At 41.1% G+C, this 24,589-nt stretch overlaps 1 protein-coding gene across 1 annotated transcript in view; it reads left to right on the forward strand.

Annotated features, from left to right (window-relative positions):
- Positions 1 to 600: 600 nt before the first annotated feature.
- LOC117507843 (serine/threonine-protein kinase Nek2-like) overlaps positions 601 to 24,589 on the forward strand; it is a 60,373-nt gene continuing 36,384 nt past the window's right edge. Inside the window, exons 1-5 of the mRNA XM_034167627.1 lie at positions 601 to 991; positions 1,105 to 1,404; positions 3,165 to 3,248; positions 3,336 to 3,462; positions 3,989 to 4,205. Of these exons, the coding sequence (XP_034023518.1) occupies positions 807 to 991; positions 1,105 to 1,404; positions 3,165 to 3,248; positions 3,336 to 3,462; positions 3,989 to 4,205 (913 nt within the window). The 5' untranslated portion in view covers positions 601 to 806. The remainder of the gene's footprint in view (positions 992 to 1,104; positions 1,405 to 3,164; positions 3,249 to 3,335; positions 3,463 to 3,988; positions 4,206 to 24,589) is intronic.

The raw sequence follows: 24,589 nt of genomic DNA on the forward strand, positions 1-24,589 counted from the left end.
AGTTTCTCTGTGGTTGAAGTTCCATGCACAGTTGCTGTAAGCAGGTGGTTTTAATTTGACAAACAAAGACAGTGGCAGAAGACATTAAAAACACTACACATTTCACTCATGGTACCAACATGAAACTGAAGTCACTCATGGTAACAGCAACACGAGACTCAACTAAAATGGCTAAACCAATTGTGTTACAAAACACAATCAATAATGCTAACAACACTGTTAAACTAACATAAACCACAATAACATATAAAACCTCAAAACCCTGAAGTCCCTTGGTGCATTGCAGCACAATGTGCATTTTTATTAGCTAGCCAAGATTGCTAATTTCTCCACAAGTATTAGTCCTGTCAACTTTCCGTTTTTGCAGGGTTCATCCTTAACCCAAAATACAGTACATAAGCATACCAAATGGCAAATGGCAGCTCTCCGTGGTTTGTGTGTGATCAAAGCTACACACACACACACACACACACAAGCCACTCGGCTATTGCATTTGAACACACTTTCCCATTCAACTGAATGGGAAAGTGTGTTCAAACCTTGAACTTGTTCCGTGTAGAATATATACTGTGACAGGAAGCTCGTGCCATATTTTCTATTCCAATATTATGTCTGAAAATTGTCATTTTGTGTTGTTTACTTTTAGTGTGGCCATTTTTTGTGCACTTATTAACAAAAAGAAGTAACAATCTTAATGAATACTGAAATATCGTATTTTATTTTGGAAATTATTTGACTTTTACTGTCTTTAATAAACCTATTGGTATCCGTAGATCCTGGCTTGCAAGGTGGTGAGCTTCAGGGACATGTCCACACGTCAACATGACAGGCTCCTCCAAGAGGTGGTGCTCCTGAAGAAGTTCAACCACCCAAACATTGTACAATGTTATGATCAGTTCTTAAATAAGAATAAGAAAGAGGTCTACATTGTGATGGAGTACTGCGAGAGTGGAGATCTGTCTCGTCTCATCGAACATGCCATCAAGAAAGGGTAAATATATCATCCTTGATTTGTCTTGGGATCTTTCCATCAGAGGTACCATCATTTCAGGATACGCCATGTTCTCATGTCTGAAGGATTAACTTGTCTCTTTGTCCCAACAGGAAGTCAATAAAAGAAGAATTCATTCTTCAGGTTTTGGTGCAACTTGCCTCAGCGCTGAAGCACTGCCACAGACGCCCTGATGGGAGTGTTGTGCTGCACCAGGACCTGAAGCCAGCAAATGTTTTCCTCCACAAGAACCTCACCGTCAAGCTCGGTGATTTTGGGCTGGCAGAGATCCTTCCCATGAAGAACGACTGTGCACAGTCAAAAGCTGGGACTCCCCTGTACATGTCTCCAGTAAGTCATTTTTCTTTTCTTTTTCTTTTTGAACTACCTTCTTGTGAGGGTAAACATCAGAGGTTTACAAGTGTGGGTCAATGCAGCGCACAAAGGGATTGCTTTCAGTCACAGTGGTCATTTCTGCCCTGCCTTGTTTTCCAACTCTTCCTGCTCCAGCCACTGCTGATTAACTAAGTCAGGTTTGCTCGGACAAACAGGAGCTCGGAAACATCAGACTTGAAGAAACAGCTGGTTGCAGCAGGTACACATGGAAAACATGCAGGTCAGGTGATCTCCAGCTGTAGTGTTGGTGAAGCCTGATCTACACCTTTAAACATGACTGTGGGTGGAGACATTTCAGGTTCTTTCATCATCAGCTCGTGCTGGGGAAGGTCCATTTGTGTTCTGTGTCCAGGTCAAGAGGTCAGGCTGACTGCTCCTAAAGTCTGGAATTTCTCTGTCAGAATAGACAAAATTCAAACAGTGATATTTACAACACAATAGAGGTGGGCGGATCAATCCTAATATCGATAATATCGATACCAACGCTGTTATTGATATTGAACGATCCTCATGTAAAAAGATCGATACTGAAGCTTTTTTCTCTCCTGCACGCACTGACTGCTGTGCACGCAGATTCATCAAAGTCTATTCTCTGTCTATAAGAACAACGCTGCGCTGTGTCACACAACACGGAGCAGCGCACCCTTGTATTGTGGTTTGTCAGCCCTCTACCTCAGGAAATTTTGTTTTAAGTTGTGTTGAGTGATATTTTTTTTAAACAAAAATGTTGATTGTGATAATAAAGTATTTTGTTGTCACGTGCAACGTTTGGCGAAATTCTATCCGAGGTCTTTTGGATCCTTTGGATCTATGAAGCTTAAATATGAAAAAGTATCAGTATCGGTATCGTTATCGGCGATACTGGGCCTGTATTTACTTGGTATCGGATCAATATCAAAATTCCCGGTATCGCCCACCTCTACAACACAGTGTTTTCTTGTGCCATAATTTCTGGACTATAAGTCGCAACTTTTTTCACACGCTTTGAACACTGCCGTTTAAACAATGATGCGGCTAATTTATGGATTTTTACAGGCTTTCTCATAAGTGGAAATGCCTCAGTTGATGCTGTCCATTAATTGGCTGAAAACTGTGGTCCTCATGCGGTGTAAATTCACACACACAATAAATAAAAAGTCTTACCTGTTTGTTGCAGTGGATTCATCAATACGTCCTGAAGAAAACGATGTCTGAAAATACTTTAATTCCTTGTCATGGCTGAAGAAAAGTCCCGGGAAATTTGCGCCACAATTGTGCTTCTGTCAGATCAGTCAGCGGAGCTTTCTCCCCCCCCGTGTCTCTGTCTTTGCTCCACAAGTTGAAAACGTCACACCACCTCATTAACGTCTCATTTGCCACAGATGCCAGGCGATCCTGACTGTACGCAATGAAATTACCTCATGATCCACAAAGAAATAAAAAGGTAAAATTACTCAGTTCTCAGTGTGGAGCAGAGAAACCGAACGACACCATGCGCACGCTGGATGACGTGCTCGCCAGTATTTACGTGTAACACCTTCAGGAAAAAAAGCATTTATGGTACTATTTAATTTAAAAGTTAAAAAATCTTTCTGTTTAACATCTTTCTGTGTAAATATCTCATGGTACAATGTGGAGAACCGCGGCTCAAACACTATTTATGTACAATTATTATTTCTTTTTAAAATTGGTGTGTGCGGCTTATTTTCATGTGGGCTCTATAGTCTGGAAATTACGGTAGGAGGACAATCTCACCCATAATTGTGGACATCGTCTAAACTTTTTGTTGTTTCTCCAGGAAAAAAACAAATGGCAAAGTTTACAACGGGAAGTCAGACATCTGGTCTCTGGGGTGTCTGATTTACTACCTGTGTGCCTTAAAGTAAGACCTGAAACACACTTGAGCTGATTTTACAGATTTTGTTGAAAGTAAATCCAAATAATTTTTGTTGAATTTCTACTCTTTTAGGCATCCATTTCGTGATGGTGGAGGAAAAAAATTCTCAGACCGCATCAACAGTGGGAAGTACAAAAGAATCCCGTCCTGCTATTCAGACAAGCTGGACTCCCTCATCAGGGACATGCTGCGAATCTGTGTGAGTCACACGTTTATCTACTGTGCTGTTATTTCAGACATTTCTTGTCCGTCCTTTACGGTGATCTGATGGATGTGTTGAGAGGTACGAGTGCTGATTCATTCAAATGTAGCAATGCTTGTGACCAGGTGAAATGTGGGCGTGTCCACTTGGCCTTCTTCAGCCAATGGGGTTCTCGAAACTCATGCATAAAGAAACACAGCAAATGGCCAAAAAGTAGTGGGTTGGAATTTACATTTAGAAGATTTTTTTTTTATATCTGACAGCACATCTGCATGTTGTGTGAGTCCATATGTTTCATGTGATGTCTTTGTGTGTTTGCAGAAGTTGTATAAAATAATCCCTCAGTTGATCATCACTTTCTGTCATGTTGAGGCTCAGATATCATCACTGTGTAGATAAGTGACATTTTTAATACGTTTTACTTTTGCGTCCACTTGCTCTTTTGGTTTTGTTGAACTCGTAGGTTTAAGGAAAAAAGTGGTCATGTGCATTGATGCTAGATCTTGTTCTTCTCTCTGTCTAGGAGGACTCCAGGCCCTCAGCTGAGGACATCCTCAGCAGATGCCTGCAAACTGAGAAGGCTACTGAGGAAAAAAGATCACACAGTCCTGATCATCCTCTTCCTCCTCCCATGCCACCTGCAGATGTCAGGCCCAAAGAGGAGGAACTCCAGAAACCTCCAAACAGAAAGCGGAAGCTGGAGTCTGGCCACAGTCAAAAATCCAAGCGGAGGCGGAAAGGTGAGCGTTTCCACCAACAACCAAGGAGGTTTATTTTTAAGGTCAACTGCTTAAATTGACCTCATTTATATGGTGCTTTTCCATCCATATGGAAGCTCAAAGCGCAATGTTTGCGAGCCCTGCACGTGAAGCAAGGGAAGAGCGCCACCCTGCAAAAATTGTGCAAAATCAAGTGATTTCCCTCACAACTGGTGTTCGCAGGCTGTCGCAGCCCTGCAGTGAGATGAGACTCTTAACATCTTAGTTTAGAAACATACTCATCGTAAAAAATAATAATAATTAAAAAAGATCTTACATTTACTTTCATTGCAGACAGTATGAACGCAAGACATTTCATGTTTTGTGCAATCAGCTTCATTTAATTTGTTCATATTCATCCATTCTTACATTTAAGGCTTGCAACATGTTCCAAAATGGATGGATATTTGGGGCAATTCATTTGAATGATTAAATCATCACTTTTACAGTCAGTTTTCTTGAGAAAAGTCAGGGGATGGACACATGAACATTTCAAGACAAATCCAGTCTGGAACCATGTCCTGTGCTGCACATCTCCAAACCCACAACCCTGTGGAGCCCCCTGAGTCCTTCATAGTGCACAAACAAAATAATACTAAATACCAGAGGTGGGACAAAGTCACTGTCAAGTGACTCTTAAGTCAGCAATCTGCAAGTCCCAAGTCAAGTCTCAAGTCAGCTTGCAAACAATTGGTGGTCATTAAATCAAATCAAATCAATTTTATTTATATAGTGCCAAATCACAACAAACAGTTGCCCCAAGGCGCTTTATATTGTAAGGCAAGGCCATACAATAATTACGAAAAAACCCCAACTGTCAAAACGACCCCCTGTGAGCAAGCACTTGGCTACAGTAGGAAGGAAAAACTCCCTTTTAACAGGAAGAAACCTCCAGCAGAACCAGGCTCAGGGAGGGGCAGTCTTCTGCTGGGACTGGTTGGGGCTGAGGGAGAGAACCAGGAAAAAGACATGCTGTGGAGGGGAGCAGAGATCAATCACTAATGATTAAATGCAGAGTGGTGCATACAGAGCAAAAAGAGAAAGAAACACTCAGTGCATCATGGGAACCCCCCAGCAGTCTACATCTATAGCAGCATAACTAAGGGATGGTTCAGGGTCACCTGATCCAGCCCTAACTATAAGCTTTAGCAAAAAGGAAAGTTTTAAGCCTAATCTTAAAAGTAGAGAGGGTGTCTGTCTCCCTGATCCGAATTGGGAGCTGGTTCCACAGGAGAGGAGCCTGAAAGCTGAAGGCTCTGTTGTATGGCTGGGGGGCCTGGCTGCCTTTTTGTTTCTGTCTTTTGTTTTTCCTTCCAGGTGGCTTGCATTTGGGACTGAGTGGCTGTGTAGCTGAGTTTATCAGGACCTCACCCTGATCACCTGCGGCTCGTCAGGACTCACAGCTGTGGTGCATCTACATGGATTGGAACACGGTGGCATTTAAGACTGGAGTACACAGTGTGTATTTGCCAGAGACTCGACCTTGTGACCAGACGGGTGAGATCGTCGTCTCGGGAGCCATCTCATCATCAGTGGATGCAGAGAACGTCCAGGTTTGATGCATGGTCTGTGAAAGAGGAGAGGGTGAGGTCTCACGCTCGTCAGCACACTTCCTGAGGTACGTTAGATTTTGTGACTAACATTTATACAGTCAGTAAATGTGCTGTCCCTCACACCTTATTATATTGAGCTGTATGTTGGTCGTTTAAATCAGCTTCCACTGCAGTGAGTTTGTGAACTGGATGTTCCATGCCTGCAGGGTGGGAAGCTGATTAGTAATTAAGCCAGAAAGTGTTTGCTGTTTGTGCACCTTTGAGCGTTCTCTCTGTGTGTTGAGTGTGGACTCACATAATGATTCCTTCTTTCACAGACTCGGTTTGTCGTGGCCACCTGGGGGGTGTCGGCGGGGTCCTTGGGTCCGAACCAGTTCTGGCTCCGGACCGTTAGCGCTGCTGGGAGCGCACCGCAATCCACCACGCCAGACCGCGCACTTTTATATTTTTCACAGCACTGTTATGTTCATTAAACTCTGTTATCCTTTGTACCGTGCTCTGCTTATTTTATACTGGGTCCTTCAAACGCTGGCGGTTCTCCGGGCTGCGTCCGACACATAACAGGCTCTGCCTCCCATTCTACTCTTACAAACCCTAGGAACTACAAGTAAGCCTGCAGTCTAAGCGCGAAGCGCTCTATTGGGGTGATATGGTACTATGAGGTCCCTAAGATAAGATGGGACCTGATTATTCAAAACCTTATAAGTAAGAAGAAGAATTTTAAATTCTATTCTAGAATTAACAGGAAGCCAATAAAGAGAGGCCAATATGGGTGAAATATGCTCTCTCCTTCTAGTCCCTGTCAGTACTCTAGCTGCAGCATTTTGAATTAACTGAAGGCTTTTCAGGGAACTTTTAGGACAACCTGATAATAATGAATTACAATAGTCCAGCCTAGAGGAAATAAATGCATGAATTAGTTTTTCAGCATCACTCTGAGACAAGACCTTTCTAATTTTAGAGATATTGCGCAAATGCAAAACAGCAGTCCAACATTATGACTTGAGACCTGACTTGAGACTTGGTGATTCATGACTTGAGAGGACTTAATGGTGACCTGGAACGTCCCCAATGTTATGTCACTGAAATCAAATCAAATCAAATCAATTTTATTTATATAGCGCCAAATCACAACAAACAGTTGCCCCAAGGTGCTTTATTGTAATGCAAAGCAGACCATAATTCGGAAAAACCCCAACGGTCAAAACGACCCCCTGTGAGCAAGCACTTGGCAACAGTGGGAAGGAAAAACTCCCTTTTAACAGGAAGAAACCTCCAGCAGAACCAGGCAGGGAGGGGCAGTCTTCTGCTGGGATGGTTGGGGCTGAGGGAGAGAACGGGAAAAAGACATGCTGTGGAGGGGAAAGAGATCAATCACTAATGATTAAATGCAGACTGGTGCATACAGAGCAAAAAGAGAAAGAAACACTCAATGCATTATGGGAACCCCCCAGCAGTCTAAGTCTATAGCAGCATAACTAAGGGATGGTTCAGGGTCACTGATCCAGCCTAACTATAAGCTTTAGCAAAAAGGAAAGTTTTAAAAGTAGAGAGGGTGTCTGTTCCCTGATCCGAATTGGGAGCTGGTTCCACAGGAGAGGAGCCTGAAAGCTGAAGGCTCTGCTCCCATTCTACTCTTACAAACCCTAGGAAACTACAAGTAAGCCTGCAGTCTGAGAGCAAAGCGCTCTAATTGGGGTGATATGGTACTATGAGGTCCCTAAGATAAGAAGGGACCTGACTATTCAAAACCTTATAAGTAAGAAGATGAATTTTAAATTCTATTCTAGAATTAACAGGAAGTCAATGAAGAGAGGCCAATATGGGTGAGATATGCTCTCTCCTTCTAGTCCCCGTCAGTACTCTAGCTGCAGCATTTTGAATTAACTGAAGGCTTTTCAGGGAACTTTTAGGACAACCTGATAATAATGAATACAATAGTCCAGCTAGAGGAAATAAATGCATGAATTAGTTTGTCAGCATCACTCTGAGACAAGACCTTTCTAATTTTAGAGATATTGCGTAAATGCAAAAAGCAGTCTTACATATTTGTTTAATATGCGCTTTGAATGATATCCTGATCAAAAATGACTCCAAGATTTCTCACAGTATACTAGAGGTCAGGGTAATGCCATCCAGAGTAAGGATCTGGTTAGACACCATGTTTCTAAGATTTGTGGGGCCAACGTACATAACTTCAGTTTTATCTGAGTTTAAAAGCAGGAAATTAGAGGTCATCCATGTCCTTATGTCTGTAAGACAATCCTGCAGTTTAGCTAATTGGTGTGTGTCCTCTGGCTCATGGATATAAAGCGGGTATCATCTGCGTACAATGAAAATTTAAGCAATGCCGTCTAATTACTGCCTAAGGGAATGCATGTATAAAGTGAATAAAATTGGTCCTAGCACAGAACCTGTGGAACTCCATAATTAACCTTAGTCTGTGAAGAAGATTCCCCATTTACATGAACAAATTGTAATCTATTAGATAAATATGATTCAAACCACCGCAGCGCAGTCCTTTAATACTATGACATGCTCTAATCTCTGTATAAAATTTTATGGTCAACAGTATCAAAAGCAGCACTGAGGTCTAAACAGAACAAGCACAGAGATGAGTCCACTGTGAGGCCATAAGAAGATCATTTGTAACCTTCACTAATGCTGTTTCTGTACTATGATGAATTCTAAAACCTGACTGAAACTCTTCAAATAGACCATTCCTCTGCAGATGATCAGTTAGCTGTTTAACAACTACCCTTTCAAGAATTTTGAGAGAAAAGGAAGGTTGGAGATTGGCTATAATTAGCTAAGATAGCTGGGTCAAGAATCAACATTTCTTGCAGGCTGTCAAATCGTCTAAATATCTCAGGGCACGTGGCACCAAAATAACACAATTTTGTGATTGTGGTTTGAAGATAAACAGTTTCTCACTGATCCTTTTGAATGATGAGAAGTCAATAGACAGCCCAGTCTCACACTTTTTTTTCATGCTGCCACCATGAAATGAGTCACACTTTCATAACGTGTTTTTTTATTTTATTTTACTATTTCTAATCCTACCCCTTCCCCTAACTCTAATATAACCGCCACCAGACTCAGACTCATGATGGTTATCATGAATGAATTTGGGATACCGTCATGAAAATGTGGTGCTTTTTATGACGGTATCCCAAATTAATAGATTCATGTAAGTTTCATGATTAATGTAGGCTTCACAAAGTGGTTTGAGATTGGGTTGAAATAGTACAGTATGTGTATAAATTTTGTACTTTTTGGGACTTCAGGACTATCAGGGAAAACCATCTCGTGGACCATGAGTTGGTGTGATCTACTGAAGAGACCATGTGTGAGGTGACCATCATCGACCCTCACACCGACCATCGACCTTCACTAGATGTTCCTTTTGGTCGAGGACACATCTCATACTTCCATATTGTTCTGGATGCTACCTGTTGTTGTTTTTGGGAGACCCAGTAATAAATCATTATTTTTACACTTTCTGTGTGGATGACTGTTTACATTTTGGTTCTATTAACACAAATCACAACAAAAACATTTTACTTCAATAATATGGATCCACCACAACATCAACAATTGTCATTTTCCCCCCCCCCTCAGGTCAGGTTTGTATTGTGTGCAGGTTTTAAATAAAAACCTGATCTGAGCATCAGACAGGCAACAGGAAACCTTCACACACAGTTTGAGAGAGAGGAGGGGGGGAGATGTTAGTCTGACTGTCTGTGTACATATCAGTGGCGGATCCAGAGTATTTACTCTGTAGCTGCTATGAAATCAGGGCTCATGTGTCACGGTAGCACTCTCTTACACCTCTGCCACATCCACAGGCGCACACACACATAGCCGTGTTCTCATCTGCGACTGTCACTTACGACATACAGAATGAACATAATCACACACAAAACTAGGCTGCTGTTCAATACAAATATCCACAGAGCTACACAGTAGCCTGTAGCCTATGGAGGAAAAAATGGCAACAGCAGGCAGAGAAGAAAATCTTTCACCTGCCACTGATGTCTTCATAACAGCACAATACGCCTATTGTTGTAGTTACAAAGAAAAGCGTGAAGGCATCAATGATTTGTTTGCTGTCCAGGGCAAAGCTCAGAGAGGTAAGCCAGGGACAACACAGTGAAGAGATTTAAAAAATGAAAATAATGTTTAAATAACCTAAAATATACAGGCAGCCAATGAAGTGCAGCCAATACAGGAGATATATGATCTCGCTTTCGAGTAGCTATCAAATGCAGCAAAATTTACAGGTCCTTTACACAGCCACATTAAAGTAAATGTAACGAAATTCTAAATTGCCTCAAACGTGGGCATCATTATACATGTAGCAAAATTACATGCCTCGCAATGGAGGGACCAATAAATATGTAGTGAAAGTATTGCTAAACTCCCAAATTGAATTAGATGGCCTAGACTTCATTTAATTCATTTTATTAGGAAACAGATCCCGATCCTGTATTCATTTACTCGTACTCGTAATCATACAACCCCAATTGCAATTGAAGTTGGGATGTTGTGTAAAATGTAAAAACAGAATACAATGATTTGCAAATCCTCTTCAACCTATATCAACTGAATACACCACAAAGACAAGATATTTAATTTTCAACTGATAGACTTTTTGTTTTTGTTCAAATATTTGCTCATTTTGAAATGGATACCTGCAACACATAACAACAAAAAAAGCTGGGACAGTAACAACAAAAGACTGGGAAGTTGATGAATGCTCAAAGGACACCTGTTTGGAACATTCCACAGGTGAACAGGTTAATTGGAAACAGGTGAGTGTCATGATTTGGTATAAAAAGGAGCAACCCTAAAAGGCTCAGTGTGTGTATGTCCTGTCGTGTGTGTGTCTGCGTGTATGTGTGTCTGTCCTGTCTGTTTCTGTGTGTGTGTGTGTGTGTGTGTGTGTGTGTGTGTGTGTGTGTGTGTGTGTCTGCGTGGTATGTCTGTCCCCAAAAGGCTCAGCCATTCACAGCAAAGATGGGGTGAGGTTCACCACTTTGTGAACAACTGTGTGAAAAAATAGTCCAACAGTTTAAGAACAATGTTTCTCAATGTTCAATTGCAAGGAATTTAGGGATTCCATCATCTACAGTCCATAATATAATCAGAAGACTCAGCGAATCTGGAGAACTTTGTACACGTAAGCGGCAAGGCTGAAAACCAACATTGAATGCCCGTGACTTTCAATCTTTCAGGCGGCACTGTATTAAAAACCAACATCATTGTGTAAAGGATCTTACCGCGTGGGCTCAGGAAAACTTCAGAAAACCATTGCCAGTTAACACAGTTCATCGCTACATCTACAAGTGCAAGTTAAAACTCTACCATGCAAAGTGAAAGCCAAACATCAACAACATCCAGAAACACTGCCACCTTCTCTGGGCCTGAGCTCATTTGAAATGGACAGACGCAAGTGGAAAAGTGTGCTGTGGTCTGATGAGTCCACATTTCAAGTTGTTTTTGAAATCATAGACGTCTTCTGTCCTCTGGACAGAAGAGGAAAAAGACCATCCAGATTGTCAGTGGCAGCCTGTTTGGGCGCCCTGGGCGAGCAACCCCACCAGCGCCCCCCCCCAAATGCAATCGCGGCAACAGGGCATACTGCACTACTCCACTTGGGGGGGGGGTAATAAGCGCCCACTGCCTGCTGTGTGGTGCATGTATCTTTCTGCCATTGTCTGACAGACATCCCCACCATCAACAGGCACAATCAGAATTTCTTTTCAATTTTGATTTGAAAAAACGTGGAAGAAAGTTAAATATTACTATAAACATAACAAAAATAAATAAATAAATAAAAATAAACAAAACTGTAATACTGGGTAAGTTAAAGTATAACACACAAATAACAAAATAAATAATGTAGAAATAAATGCAAAAAATAAATAAAATAAAAATATTACTGTAAACAAACATAATCAAGACAAAATAAACTGTATACTGTGTAGCTAAAGTATAAAATTACAAATAAAAATGAATACTGTAGAAATAAAATAAAAAATAAAATAAAATAAAAATAATGCATTTCTAAATTGCACCAATATAAAACCATTTGAGAAATTATGTGTACAATGGCACTTTGATAAAGACATAAATCTCACTGCACAACTGGAGGAAGGTCTGAACTTTTTATAGGACAATTTACAGGTATTTCACATTTTGGGGAAACAAAATGAATTGCACAACTGTTGTGTAAAGTCCTATCCTTCATTAATAATAATTCAATAAGAGATAATGATTCAGTAAGAGACTACTAACTACACTATTACTTTTCAAACAAGAAATACAAATTAAAATGTACAAATGAACATTGTAGAAAACCTATTTGCTGGTACTGTACTTTGAACAAGATATAGTTTAATGTGCACATCAACTGTCACCTAAATGTTGACCCTCCTTGCCTTCCTTGATGCAAAATCATCAATAATATCATCATATGAAATCTGCTCAGCAACTGCATGGTTGATACTGATGACTGCCAAGCCACTGAGGCGTTCCTGAGACATAGTTGACCTCAGATATGTTTTTATCATTTTCAACTTTGAAAAGCTTCTCTCTGCTCCAGCCACCGTGACAGGAAGGGTAACTGCAATTCCATCCAAGTCTGAGTTCCCATTAAAGTGCAGCGTTGTACTGAGGGCATTGCATTGTTCTGTGAGCTCTTCATCTGAACGTTTTGGAAAATTTGTGAGCACCCCAAAATTCTCTCCCACATTTTGCAAAGTGGCAAATCTTTCCTGAATGGCAGACACTGCAGCATCAACAACAACATTAAAAAAAGATCACCTCCAGCTTCTTAGAGCATCACTAAAGGCTCATCAAAAGATTCATAAGAGAAGTGGCACTTTGTGGATCTCAGCCTCTTCTGTTGGAGAACACTGCTACATTCCATGTTCTCACAAATGTCCTTGGCTGACACTTGTGCAGATGCAAACCCTGTGCCCTGTAGTTATGGCAGAGCACTTTCTGTCTTTTTGAAGAGACTGACTGCTACATCAAGATGCATGTCAGGAGACTGCATCAGCTTGCTTATATGTTGATCTGACTGAGGATGTCATACCACACCACTGAACAAATACTGAAACAATATGATCCTACCTCCTCAGATAAAGTCTGGGCCTCAATCTTTATGGCAGAGTCATTGGTGTTGTCTCTGACTTCAATCAAGGCCTCTCTCACTGCACCAGCTTGAAACCTCAGGGACTCGACACAGTTGATTTTACTCTCCCACCTTGTTTCTGTCCACATCTTCAGAATAATGCTCACATGTTTTTGCAGTATGGCCCATCTCTGTGTGGAGGCTGAAACAATGTGTAAAGCTTTTGCAAAATCCCAGAGTAGCTTGTGGCATCAATGGATCCTTTGCAGCATCTGCCACAACCAGATTAGTGTATGAGCTCCACAAGGAACAAAAGAGCTCTGGGGTTGACCTGGAGAAGCCTAGCTTGTACTCCCTTATTTTTTCCTCTCATGTTGGCCCCATTGTCATATGACTGACCTCTGCAGTCCTCAAAGGAAATTTTGAGCTCTTCTAATTTTTTCAGAACCAAGGAGGCCAAATGCTCTCCTGTGGATTTGTCTGCCTCCAAACAACCTCATGAAATGCTCCTTTATTTGGGGCTTCTCCTTCAGTGAAATAATTCTAATCACAACAGACAATGTGGCTGATATCTGGAGTGCAATCAAGAATTATAGAAAAAAACTTTGCCTGTTTAATGTCACTAACAATTGTTGAAATTGTTTTGCTGCTTAACAAACCAATCAATTCATTTTGTATGTGGTGACCGAGGTAGCTGTGGTGCTTGCAGGTCCCTTTCTCAACACGGTTCAGGTGTTCTTTCATTATAGGGTCAGATTTTGCCATCAGTTCAACCTCTTTCAGAAAATTGCCATTTGATGGTGAAACAGTGCTTCTGTGTGTCCCCTAAGTGCCAAATTTCTAACTGCTAGAGTCTGTATTATAGCAGTGAGACGTATCAGCACAGCTCTCCATCTCACTCTCTCAGCCTCCAAAAGTGCCATCTCCTTTTTATCAATTGTTGCCTCTTTTTCATCCTCACTGCCAACTCTTTCCATGCTTTCAATGAATTTTGGTGTTCTGGGCTGTCGTCATGTGAGGTGAGCAGAGAACTGGCATGTTTCCAGTCTGTGAGACCTGAATTTGTTAGACTTGTATTCCTTTTAGAAAACAACTTGCAACAGAAGCAGAAAAGGCTGTTGTATTTTTCTGAGTACACCAACCAGCTTCTAAGCATCTTTTCACCACTTACTAATGTCTTCCAAAAATACTAGTGGTGACAACTTCTTCCATCGCCCTCGTTCTTTGGAAAAACAAAGTCAGCTGTTACTTGACTTGGTCCTCTGCAAACCAACAGCGTGCGAATTTTCTCAGTCAGAACTGAAGGCCAGTCAGCAGGATCAGTAGGAAGGTGCTCATCAGCAGCAGAACTTGGTGGGAATTCAGCTCCTGACATTTCTATAATGGCAAAATATTTGTGTCAGTATACACACATTTTTTTTAGAATTTATAGTGGTGGAAAATAAAATGTAATTAAAAAAACTTTTCAAAGTGGACCTCCTACCCTCTCCACGCACACACACTAACACCCACCTGAAGACTCCTGGTAGGATGTAGATGTAAATGGGTCTTCATCGTGATGATCAAACAACATATGTGGAGACACATTTGTGGGGGAGGAGGAGGATGGTTCCTGTTCCTGAGGCTCCAAGTCCACTGCTGAAGATAGCTGTTCAGCTGAAAAAGTGGATAGCTCTTCATCCTGGCCTGTGGCAGTGGGTGCTCCAAAATATTTCAGAAGTGCCCCTGATTTTGCATCAAAATACCAAACATAAAAACTCTCATACACCATCAATTGCATCATCATCAAACATTCATAATTCTGTCCCTCATGATGGTTATTTAATAGGCTATAAAACCTTTGTTAAGAAGCAGCCTAATGCAATAGAGTAATTACAGCAGGCTTTTCTCAACTAATGTGATTAAGGGACTGTCTTACTGACATAGAAAATGGCTAACAACTAAGACAAAAACAAATGAGCGTATACATACGAGGTCTGTCAATAAAGTATAGGTCCTTTTAATTTTTTTCAAAAACTATATGGATTTCATTCATATGTTTTTACGTCAGACATGCTGGAACCCTCGTGCGCATGCGTGAGTTTTTCCACGCCTGTCGGTGACGTCATTCGCCTGTGAGCACTCCTTGTGGGAGGAGTCGTCCAGCCCCTCGTCGGAATTCCTTTGTCTGAGAAGTTGCTGAGAGACTGGTGCTTTGTTTGATCAAAATTTTTTCTAAACCTGTGAGACACATTGAAGTGGACACGGTTCGAAAAATTAAGCTGGTTTTCAGTGAAAATTTTAACGGCTGATGAGAGATTTTGAGGTGATACTGTCACTTTAAGGACTTCCCACAGTGCGAGACGTCGTGCAGCGCTCTCAGGCGCCGTCGTCAGCCTGTTTCAAGCTGAAAACCTCCTCATTTCAGGCTCTATTGATCCAGGACGTCGTGAGAGAACAGAGAAGTTTCAGAAGAAGTCGGTTTCAGCATTTTATCCGGATATTCCACTGTTAAAGGAGATTTTTTTAATGAAAGACGTGCGGACGGATTGCAGCGTCAGCTCGCAGCCGCCGCGACGCTCCGCTACAGGAAAAACACCTCTGTTGGAAGCCTTAAGGACAAGTTGGAACATGTCCAGCTGTTAAACAATTTCTCATATACTCACTCCACTGAAAGCCATCAAAGCCGCCTGGATTTTACAAATGGTTATCAACACGGAGGTGTTTTCCTTGCCGCCGCACCGCGCCGGCTGCGTCCCGACGCGCGGACCGTCCGCACGTCTTTCATTAAAAAATCTCCTTTAACAGTGGAATATCCGGATAAAATGCTGAAACCGACTTCTTCTGAAACTTCTCTGTTCTCTCACGACGTCCTGGATCAATAGAGCCTGAAATGTGGAGGTTTTCAGCTTGAAATAGGCTGACGACGGCGCCTGAGAGCGCTGCACGACGTCTCGCACCGTGGGAAGTCCTTAAAGCGACAGTATCACCTCAAAATCTCTCATCAGCCGTTAAAATTTTCACTGAAAACCAGCTTAATTTTTCGAACCGTGTCCACTTCGATGTGTTTCACAGGTTTAGAAAAAATTTTGATCAAACAAAGCACCAGTCTCTCAGCAACTTCTCAGACAAAGGAATTCCGACGAGGGGCTGGACGACTCCTCCCACAAGGAGTGCTCACAGGTGAATGACGTCACCGACAGGCGTGGGAAAACTCACGCATGCGCACGAGGGTTCAAGCATGTCTGATGTAAAAACATATGAATGAAATCCATATAGTTTTTGAAAAAAATAAAAAGGACCTATACTTTATTGACAGCCCTCGTATATTTCCAATTTATGAAATTCAGAGTAGGAGAAATTGTTGAGGTGTCTAAATATACATGGTCCAAACTACATCACAAAATGCTGTTTGTTTAGTTCAAGAAGAATTTCGATCTTCTAATATTTTCTGCTCTGCTGCTGTTAACAAATATGTCGTCCTAAGCAGCTAAACATAACCAGTTAGCATCTTATGTAAAAAGTCTATCTTGCAGCAGGTTACAGCCTACGTAACACATTTCACACAAGGAATGACACAGATTCTGCTTACATTTATCTTTTGCTCGTTTCTCCTCTTCTTCTTTTCTCTTTTTCCTAAACTGCGCACCTGATGGCTTTGCCCTTTTCTTTTCCATCTTCCATAATATGCACTGAAGTGGAATAGGTTATCACCTCCGCCCATCCCCAGGGTTGCCAGATTGACAGTTGCCAGCACCAACACAACAAAACCTCCTCCAAACCTCCAGAACCTGTTACCTGTCTGTCAGACCATGGCAGAAATCTACATGCACCACACAGCAGGCAGAGGGCGCTCATTACCCACAAGTGCATGCGTGAGAGCCAACCTCTACTGGTGGTTGGCTGTCACTGCGGTATTGTATCACTTCCTGTTCCGGAGCACAGCGGTGTTTTTCTGTATCTGTTAGCTGTTTAATCTGTGCAGTTAGATTGATCTAGTTACCTAGATAACGATTTGTTTCACAGTGTAATCTTCACGTGCCTTAACTAAAGCACTCCTTCTGCTGAATCACCTCTAAATTATTTACACATTATTCACTTTGTGTGTTTTTAGGAATCCACTAGCTTAGCGTAGCTACTAGCTCTTAGCCGGTTTAGCATGGCGGCTTCTCCTGTCTCTCCCGCACTTTTCTGCTCTGGGTGTGAAATGTTTAGTTATTCCTCGGCCTCCTTTAGCAGTAATGGTACTTGTAATAAGTGTAGCTTATTCGTAGCTTTGGAGGCCAGGCTGGGCTAAGGCTAAGCGTAAATTTGGTAAGATTGTAATTCACGTCGGCAGTAATGACACCCGGTTACGCCAATCAGAGGTCACTAAAATTAACATTGAATCGGTGTGTAACTTTGCAAAAACAATGTCGGACTCTGTAGTTTTCTCTGGGCTCCTCCCCAATCGGACTGGGAGTGACATGTTTAGCCGCATGTTCTCCTTGAATTGCTGGCTGTCCTGAGTGGTGTCCAAAAAATGAGGTGGGCTTCATAGATAATTGGCAAAGTTCTGGGGAAAACCTGGTCTTGTTAGGAGAGACGTCATCCATCCCACTTTGGATGGAGCAGCTCTCATTTCTAGAAAATCTGGCCAATTTTCTTAAATCCTCCAAACCGTGACTATCCAGGGTTGGGACCAGGAAGCAGAGTTGTAGTCTACACACCTCTCTGCAGCTTCTCTCCCCCTGCCATCCCCTCATTACCCCATCCCCGTAGAGACGGTGCCTGCTCGCAGACCACCAACAACCAGTAAAAATCTATTTAAGCATAAAAATTCAAAAAGAGAAAATAATATAGCACCTTCAACTGCACCACAGACTAAAACAGTTTAAATGTGGTCTATAAACATTAGGTCTCTCTCTTCTATGTCCCTGTTAGTAAATGATATAATAATTGATCAACATATTGATTTATTCTGCCTTACAGAAACCTGGTTACAGCAGGATGAATATGTAATTCATTTTGAAAGCTTGACTCTTAGTCTTGTCCATCCAAATTGGAAGTCCAAAAACCAGTTTTATTTGTTATTATCTATTGTCCACCTGGTCGTTACTGTGAGATCATTATAGTGGCCGATTTTAACATCCACACAGATGCTGAGAATGACAGCCTCAACACTGCATTTAATCTATTATTAGACTCAATTGGCTTTGCTCAAAATGTAAATGAGTCCACCCACCACTTTAATCATATCTTAGATCTTGTTCTGACTTATGGTATGGAAATTGAAGACTTAACAGTATTCCCTGAAAACTCCCTTCTGTCTGATCATTTCTTAATAACATTTACATTTACTCTGATGGACTACCCAGCAGTGGGGAATAAGTTTCATTACACTAGAAGTCTTTCAGAAAGCGCTGTAACTAGGTTTAAGGATATGATTCCTTCTTTATGTTCTCTAATGCCATATACCAACACAGTGCAGAGTAGCTACCTAAACTCTGTAAGTGAGATAGAGTATCTCGTCATAGTTTTACATCCTCATTGAAGACAACTTTGGATGCTGTAGCTCCTCTGAAAAAAGAGAGCTTTAAATCAGAAGTGCCTGACTCCGTGGTATAACTCACAAACTCGCAGCTTAAAGCAGATAACCCGTAATTTGGAGAGGAAATGCCGTCTAACTAATTTAGAAGATCTTCACTTAGCCTGGAAAAAGAGTCTGTTGCTCTATAAAAAAGCCCTCCGTAAAGCTAGGACATCTTACTACTCATCACTAATTGAAGAAAATAAAACAACCCCAGGTTTCTTTTCAGCACTGTAGCCAGGCTGACAAAGAGTCAGAGCTCTATTGAGCCGAGTATTCCTTTAACTTTAACTAGTATGACTTCATGACTTTCTTTGCTAATAAAATTTTAACTATTAGAGAAAAAATTACTCATAACCATCCCAAAGACGTATCGTTATCTTTGGCTGCTTTCAGTGATGCGGTATTTGTTTAGACTCTTTCTCTCAGATTGTTCTGAGTTATTTTCATTAGTTACTTCATCCAAACCATCAACATGTCTATTAGACCCCATTCCTACCAGGCTGCTCAAGGAAGCTCTACCATTATGTAATGCTTCGATCTTAAATATGATCAATCTATCTTTATTAGTTGGCTATGTACCACAGCCTTTTAAGGTGGCAGTAATTAAACCATTACTTAAAAAGCCATCACTTGACCCAGCTATCTTAGCTAATTATAGGCCAATCTCCAACCTTCCTTTTCTCTCAAAAATTCTTGAAAGCGTAGTTGTAAAACAACTAACTGATCATCTGCAGAGGAATGGTCTATTTGAAGAGTTTCAGTCAGGTTTTAGAATTCATCATAGTACAGAAACAGCATTAGTGAAGGTTACAAATGATCTTCTTATGGCCTCAGACAGTGGACTCATCTCTGTGCTTGTTCTGTTAGACCTCAGTGCTGCTTTTGATACTGTTGACCATAAAATTTTATTACAGAGATTAGAGCACGCCATAGGTATTAAAGGCACTGTGCTGCGGTGGTTTGAATCATATTATCTAATAGATTACAATTTGTTCATGTAAATGGGGAATCTTCTTCACAGACTAAGGTTAATTTTGGAGTTCCACAAGGTTCTGTGCTAGGACCAATTTTATTCACTTTATACATGCTTCCCTTAGGCAGTATTATTAGATGGCATTGCTTAAATTTTCATTGTTACGCAGATGATACCAGCTTATCTATCCATGAAGCCAGAGGACACACACCGATTAGCTAAACTGCAGGATTGTCTTACAGACATAAAGACATGGATGACCTCTAATTTCCTGCTTTTAAACTCAGATAAACTGAAGTTATTGTACTTGGCCCCACAAATCTTAGAAACATGGAGTCTAACCAGATCCTTACTCTGGATGGCATTACCCTGACCTCTAGTAATACTGTGAGAAATCTTGGAGTCATTTTTGATCAGGATATGTCATTCAAAGCGCATATTAAACAAATATGTAGGACTGCTTTTTTGCATTTATGCAATATCTCTAAAATTTGAAAGGTCTTGTCTCAGAGTGATGCTGAAAAACTAATTCATGCATTTATTTCCTCTAGGCTGGACTATTGTAATTCATTATTATCAGGTTGTCCTAAAAGTTCCATGAAAAGCCTTCAGTTAATTCAAAATGCTGCAGCTAGAGTACTAACGGGGACTAGAAGGAGAGAGCATATCTCACCCATATTGGCCTCTCTTCATTGGCTTCCTGTTAATTCTAGAATAGAATTTAAAATTCTTCTTCTTACTTATAAGGTTTTGAATAATCAGGTCCCATCTTATCTTAGGGACCTCATAGTACCATATCACCCCAATAGAGCGCTTCGCTCTCAGGCTGCAGGCTTTGTAGTTCCTAGGGTTTGTAAGAGTAGAATGGGAGGCAGAGCCTTCAGCTTTCAGGCTCCTCTCCTGTGGAACCAGCTCCCAATTCAGATCAGGGAGACAGACACCCTCTCTACTTCTGTGTTTCTTTCTCTTTTTGCTCTGTATGCACCACTCTGCATTTAATCATTAGTGATTGATCTCTGCTCCCCTCCACAGCATGTCTTTTTCCTGGTTCTCTCCCTCAACCCCAACCAGTCCCAGCAGAAGACTGCCCCTCCCTGAGCCTGGTTCTGCTGGAGGTTTCTTCCTGTTAAAAGGGAGTTTTTCCTTCCCACTGTCGCCAAGTGCTTGCTCACAGGGGGTCGTTTTGACCATTGGGGTTTTTACGTAATTATTGTATGGCCTTGCCTTACAATATAAAGCACCTTGGGGCAACTGTTTGTTGTGATTTGGCGCTATATAAATAAACTTGATTGACTGATTGATTGATTGATTGATTGATTGATTGATTGATTGATTGAAGTGGAGTATAGCAGTAGGCACTGCTGCAGCAATTGCAATGCGTTTAGGGGGACCGGGGGGTCGGTCATGCCACCCCAGATAAGAAGCCGCCCTGGGCGGCTGCCCATATCGCCCATATCAGAAACCACTTCTGCAGATTGTTACCAGTGCAAAGTTCAAAAGCCAGCATCTGTGATGTATGGGGGTGTGTTAGTGCCCATGGCACGGGCAACTTACACATCTGTGATGGCACCATCAATGCTGAAAGGTACATCCAGGTTTTGGAGCACACATGCTGCCATCCAAGCAACATCTTTTCAGAGACGTCCCTGCTTATTTCAGCAAGACAATGCTGAGCCACATTCTGCACATGTTACGGCAGTGTCGTTTTGTAGTAAAAGAGTGCGGGTACTAGACTGGCCTGCCTGCAGTCCAGACCTGTCACCCATCGAAAATGTGTGGTGCATTATGAAGCACAAAATACGACAACGGAGACCCCAGACTGTTGAACAACTGAAGCTGTACATCAAGCAAGAATGGGAAAGAATTCCACCTACAAAGCTTCAACATTTAGCGTCCTCAGTTCCCAAACGCTTATTGAGTGTTGTTAGAAGGAAGGGTGATGTAACACAGTGGTAAACATACCACTGTCCCAACTTTTTTGAAAAGCGTTGCAGGCATCTATTTCAAAATGAGCAAATATTTGCACAAAAACAATGAAGTTCATCAGTTTGAACATTAAATATCTTGTCTTTGTGGTGTATTCAATTCAATATAGGTTGAAGAGGATTTGTAAATCATTGTATTCTGTTTTTATTTACATTTTACACAACGTCCCAACTTCATTGGAATTGGGGTTGTACGTTTTGTGTCGTGTTGCGACACCGTGTGTGTGTGTCTGTGTGTGTGTGTGTGTGTGTGTGTGTGCGTGCGTGCGACGCTGTGCTCCTCCAATATTTACATGTTCCAACTCTGGGGAAAAAAAACATTTACGGTTTGTATTTGTGTATTTTACTGGTATGTATTTAATTAAAAGTTAAAAATAGTTTGAAAAGACTGTTCAGTTCAGTGTTGTAGATAAACACAGAAACAGGCTCACAGCTGATTAAACAGAGAAGCTGCTTTTCATCAAAAAGAATCTGCCTTCACATTTTCAAAAAAGGCTTTTAGTCCTCACAGACATAAAGTTACTGATGACAATTTAAGTTCAGTTATTGGTGTTGTATACTTTGTAGTGCTGAAGTCCACAGGTAACATTTCATGTCTGGCAGTTAAGAAACACATGGTTAATGTTAATTAATTTGTTGTAGGCAAAAAGTGAAGTTGCATGATTTTAGTGAAATGTTTGTAAATCAATTTCAATTCAATCAATTTTTTTTTTTATATAGCGCCAAATCACAACAAACAGTTGCCCCAAGGTGCCTTATATTGTAAGGCAAGGCCATACAATAATTATGTAAAACCCCAACGGTCAAAACGACCCCCTGTGAGCAAGCACTTGGCTACAGTGGGAAGGAAAAACTCCCTTTTAACAGGAAGAAACCTCCAGCAGAACCAGGCTCAGGGAGGGGCAGTCTTCTGCTGGGACTGGTTGGGGCTGAGGGAGAGAACCAGGAAAAAGACATGCTGTGGTGGGGAGCAGAGATCAATCACTAATGATTAAATACAGAGTGGTGCATACAGAGCAAAAAGAGAAAGAAACACTCAGTGCATCGTGGGAACCCCCCAGCAGTCTACGTCTATAGCAGCATAACTAAGGGATGGTTCAGGGTCACATGATCCAGCCCTAACTATAAGCTTTAGCAAAAAGGAAAGTTTTAAGCCTAATCTTAAAAGTAGAGAGGGTGTCTGTCTCCCTGATCTGAATTGGGAGCTGGTTCCACAGGAGAGGAGCCTGAAAGCTGAAGGCTCTGCCTCCCATTCTACTCTTACAAACCCTAGGAACTACAAGTAAGCCTGCAGTCTGAGAGCGAAGCGCTCTATTGGGGTGATATGGTACTACGAGGTCCCTAAGATAAGATGGGACCTGATTATTCAAAACCTTATAAGTAAGAAGAAGAATTTTAAATTCTATTCTAGAATTAACAGGAAGCCAATGAAGAGAGGCCAATATGGGTGAGATATGCTCTCTCCTTCTAGTCCCCGTTAGTTCTCTAGCTGCAGCATTTTGAATTAACTGAAGGCTTTTTAGGGAACTTTTAGGACAACCTGATAATAATGAATTACAATAGTCCAGCCTAGAGGAAATAAATGCATGAATTAGTTTTTCAGCATCACTCTGAGACAAGACCTTTCTAATTTTAGAGATATTGCATAAATGCAAAAAAGCAGTCCTACATATTTGTTTAATATGCGCTTTGAATGACATATCCTGATCAAAAATGACTCCAAGATTTCTCACAGTATTACTAGAGGTCAGGGTAATGCCATCCAGAGTAAGGATCTGGTTAGACACCATGTTTCTAAGATTTGTGGGGCCAAGTACAATAACTTCAGTTTTATCTGAGTTTAAAAGCAGGAAATTAGAGGTCATCCATGTCTTTATGTCTGTAAGACAATCCTGCAGTTTAGCTAATTGGTGTGTGTCCTCTGGCTTCATGGATAGATAAAGCTGGGTATCATCTGCGTAACAATGAAAATTTAAGCAATACCGTCTAATAATACTGCCTAAGGGAAGCATGTATAAAGTGAATAAAATTGGTCCTAGCACAGAACGTTGTGGAACTCCATAATTAACTTTAGTCTGTGAAGAAGATTCCCCATTTACATGAACAAATTGTAATCTATTAGACAAATATGATTCAAACCACCGCAGCGCAGTGCCTTTAATACCTATGGCATGCTCTAATCTCTGTAATAAAATTTTATGGTCAACAGTATCAAAAGCAGCACTGAGTTCTAACAGAACAAGCACAGAGATGAGTCCACTGTCCGAGGCCATAAGAAGATCATTTGTAACCTTCACTAATGCTGTTTCTGTACTATGATGAATTCTAAAACCTGACTGAAACTCTTCAAATAGACCATTCCTCTGCAGATGATCAGTTAGCTGTTTTACAACTACCCTTTCAAGAATTTTTGAGAGAAAAGGAAGGTTGGAGATTGGCCTATAATTAGCTAAGATAGCTGGGTCAAGTGATGGCTTTTTAAGTAATGGTTTAATTACTGTCACCTTAAAGGCCTGTGGTACATAGCCAACTAATAAAGATAGATTGATCATATTTAAGATCGAAGCATTAAGCAATGGTAGGGCTTCCTTGAGCAGCCTGGTAGGAATGGGGTCTAATAGACATGTTGATGGTTTGGAGGAAGTAACTGATGAAAATAACTCAGACAGAACAATCGGAGAGAAAGAGTCTAACCAAATACCGGCATCACTGAAAGCAGCCAAAGATAACGATACATCTTTGGGATGGTTATGAGTAATTTTTTCTCTAATAGTCAAAATTTTGTTAGCAAAGAAAGTCATGAAGTCATTACTAGTTAAAGTTAATGGAATACTCAGCTCAATAGAGCTCTGACTCTTTGTCAGCCTGGCTACAGTGCTGAAAAGAAACCTGGGGTTGTTCTTATTTCTTCAATTAGTAATGAGTAGAAAGATGTCCTAGCTTTACGGAGGGCTTTTTTATAGAGCAACAGACTCTTTTTCCAGGCTAAGTGAAGATCTTCTAAATTAGTGAGATGCCATTTCCTCTCCAACTTACGGGTTATCTGCTTTAAGCTACGAGTTTGTGAGTTATACCACGGAGTCAGGCACTTCTGATTTAAAGCTCTCTTTTTCAGAGGAGCTACAGCATCCAAAGTTGTCTTCAATGAGGATGTAAAACTATT

This window comes from Thalassophryne amazonica, chromosome 3 (assembly GCF_902500255.1).
Source record: "Thalassophryne amazonica chromosome 3, fThaAma1.1, whole genome shotgun sequence".
NCBI classification, from domain to species: Eukaryota; Metazoa; Chordata; class Actinopteri; order Batrachoidiformes; family Batrachoididae; genus Thalassophryne; species Thalassophryne amazonica.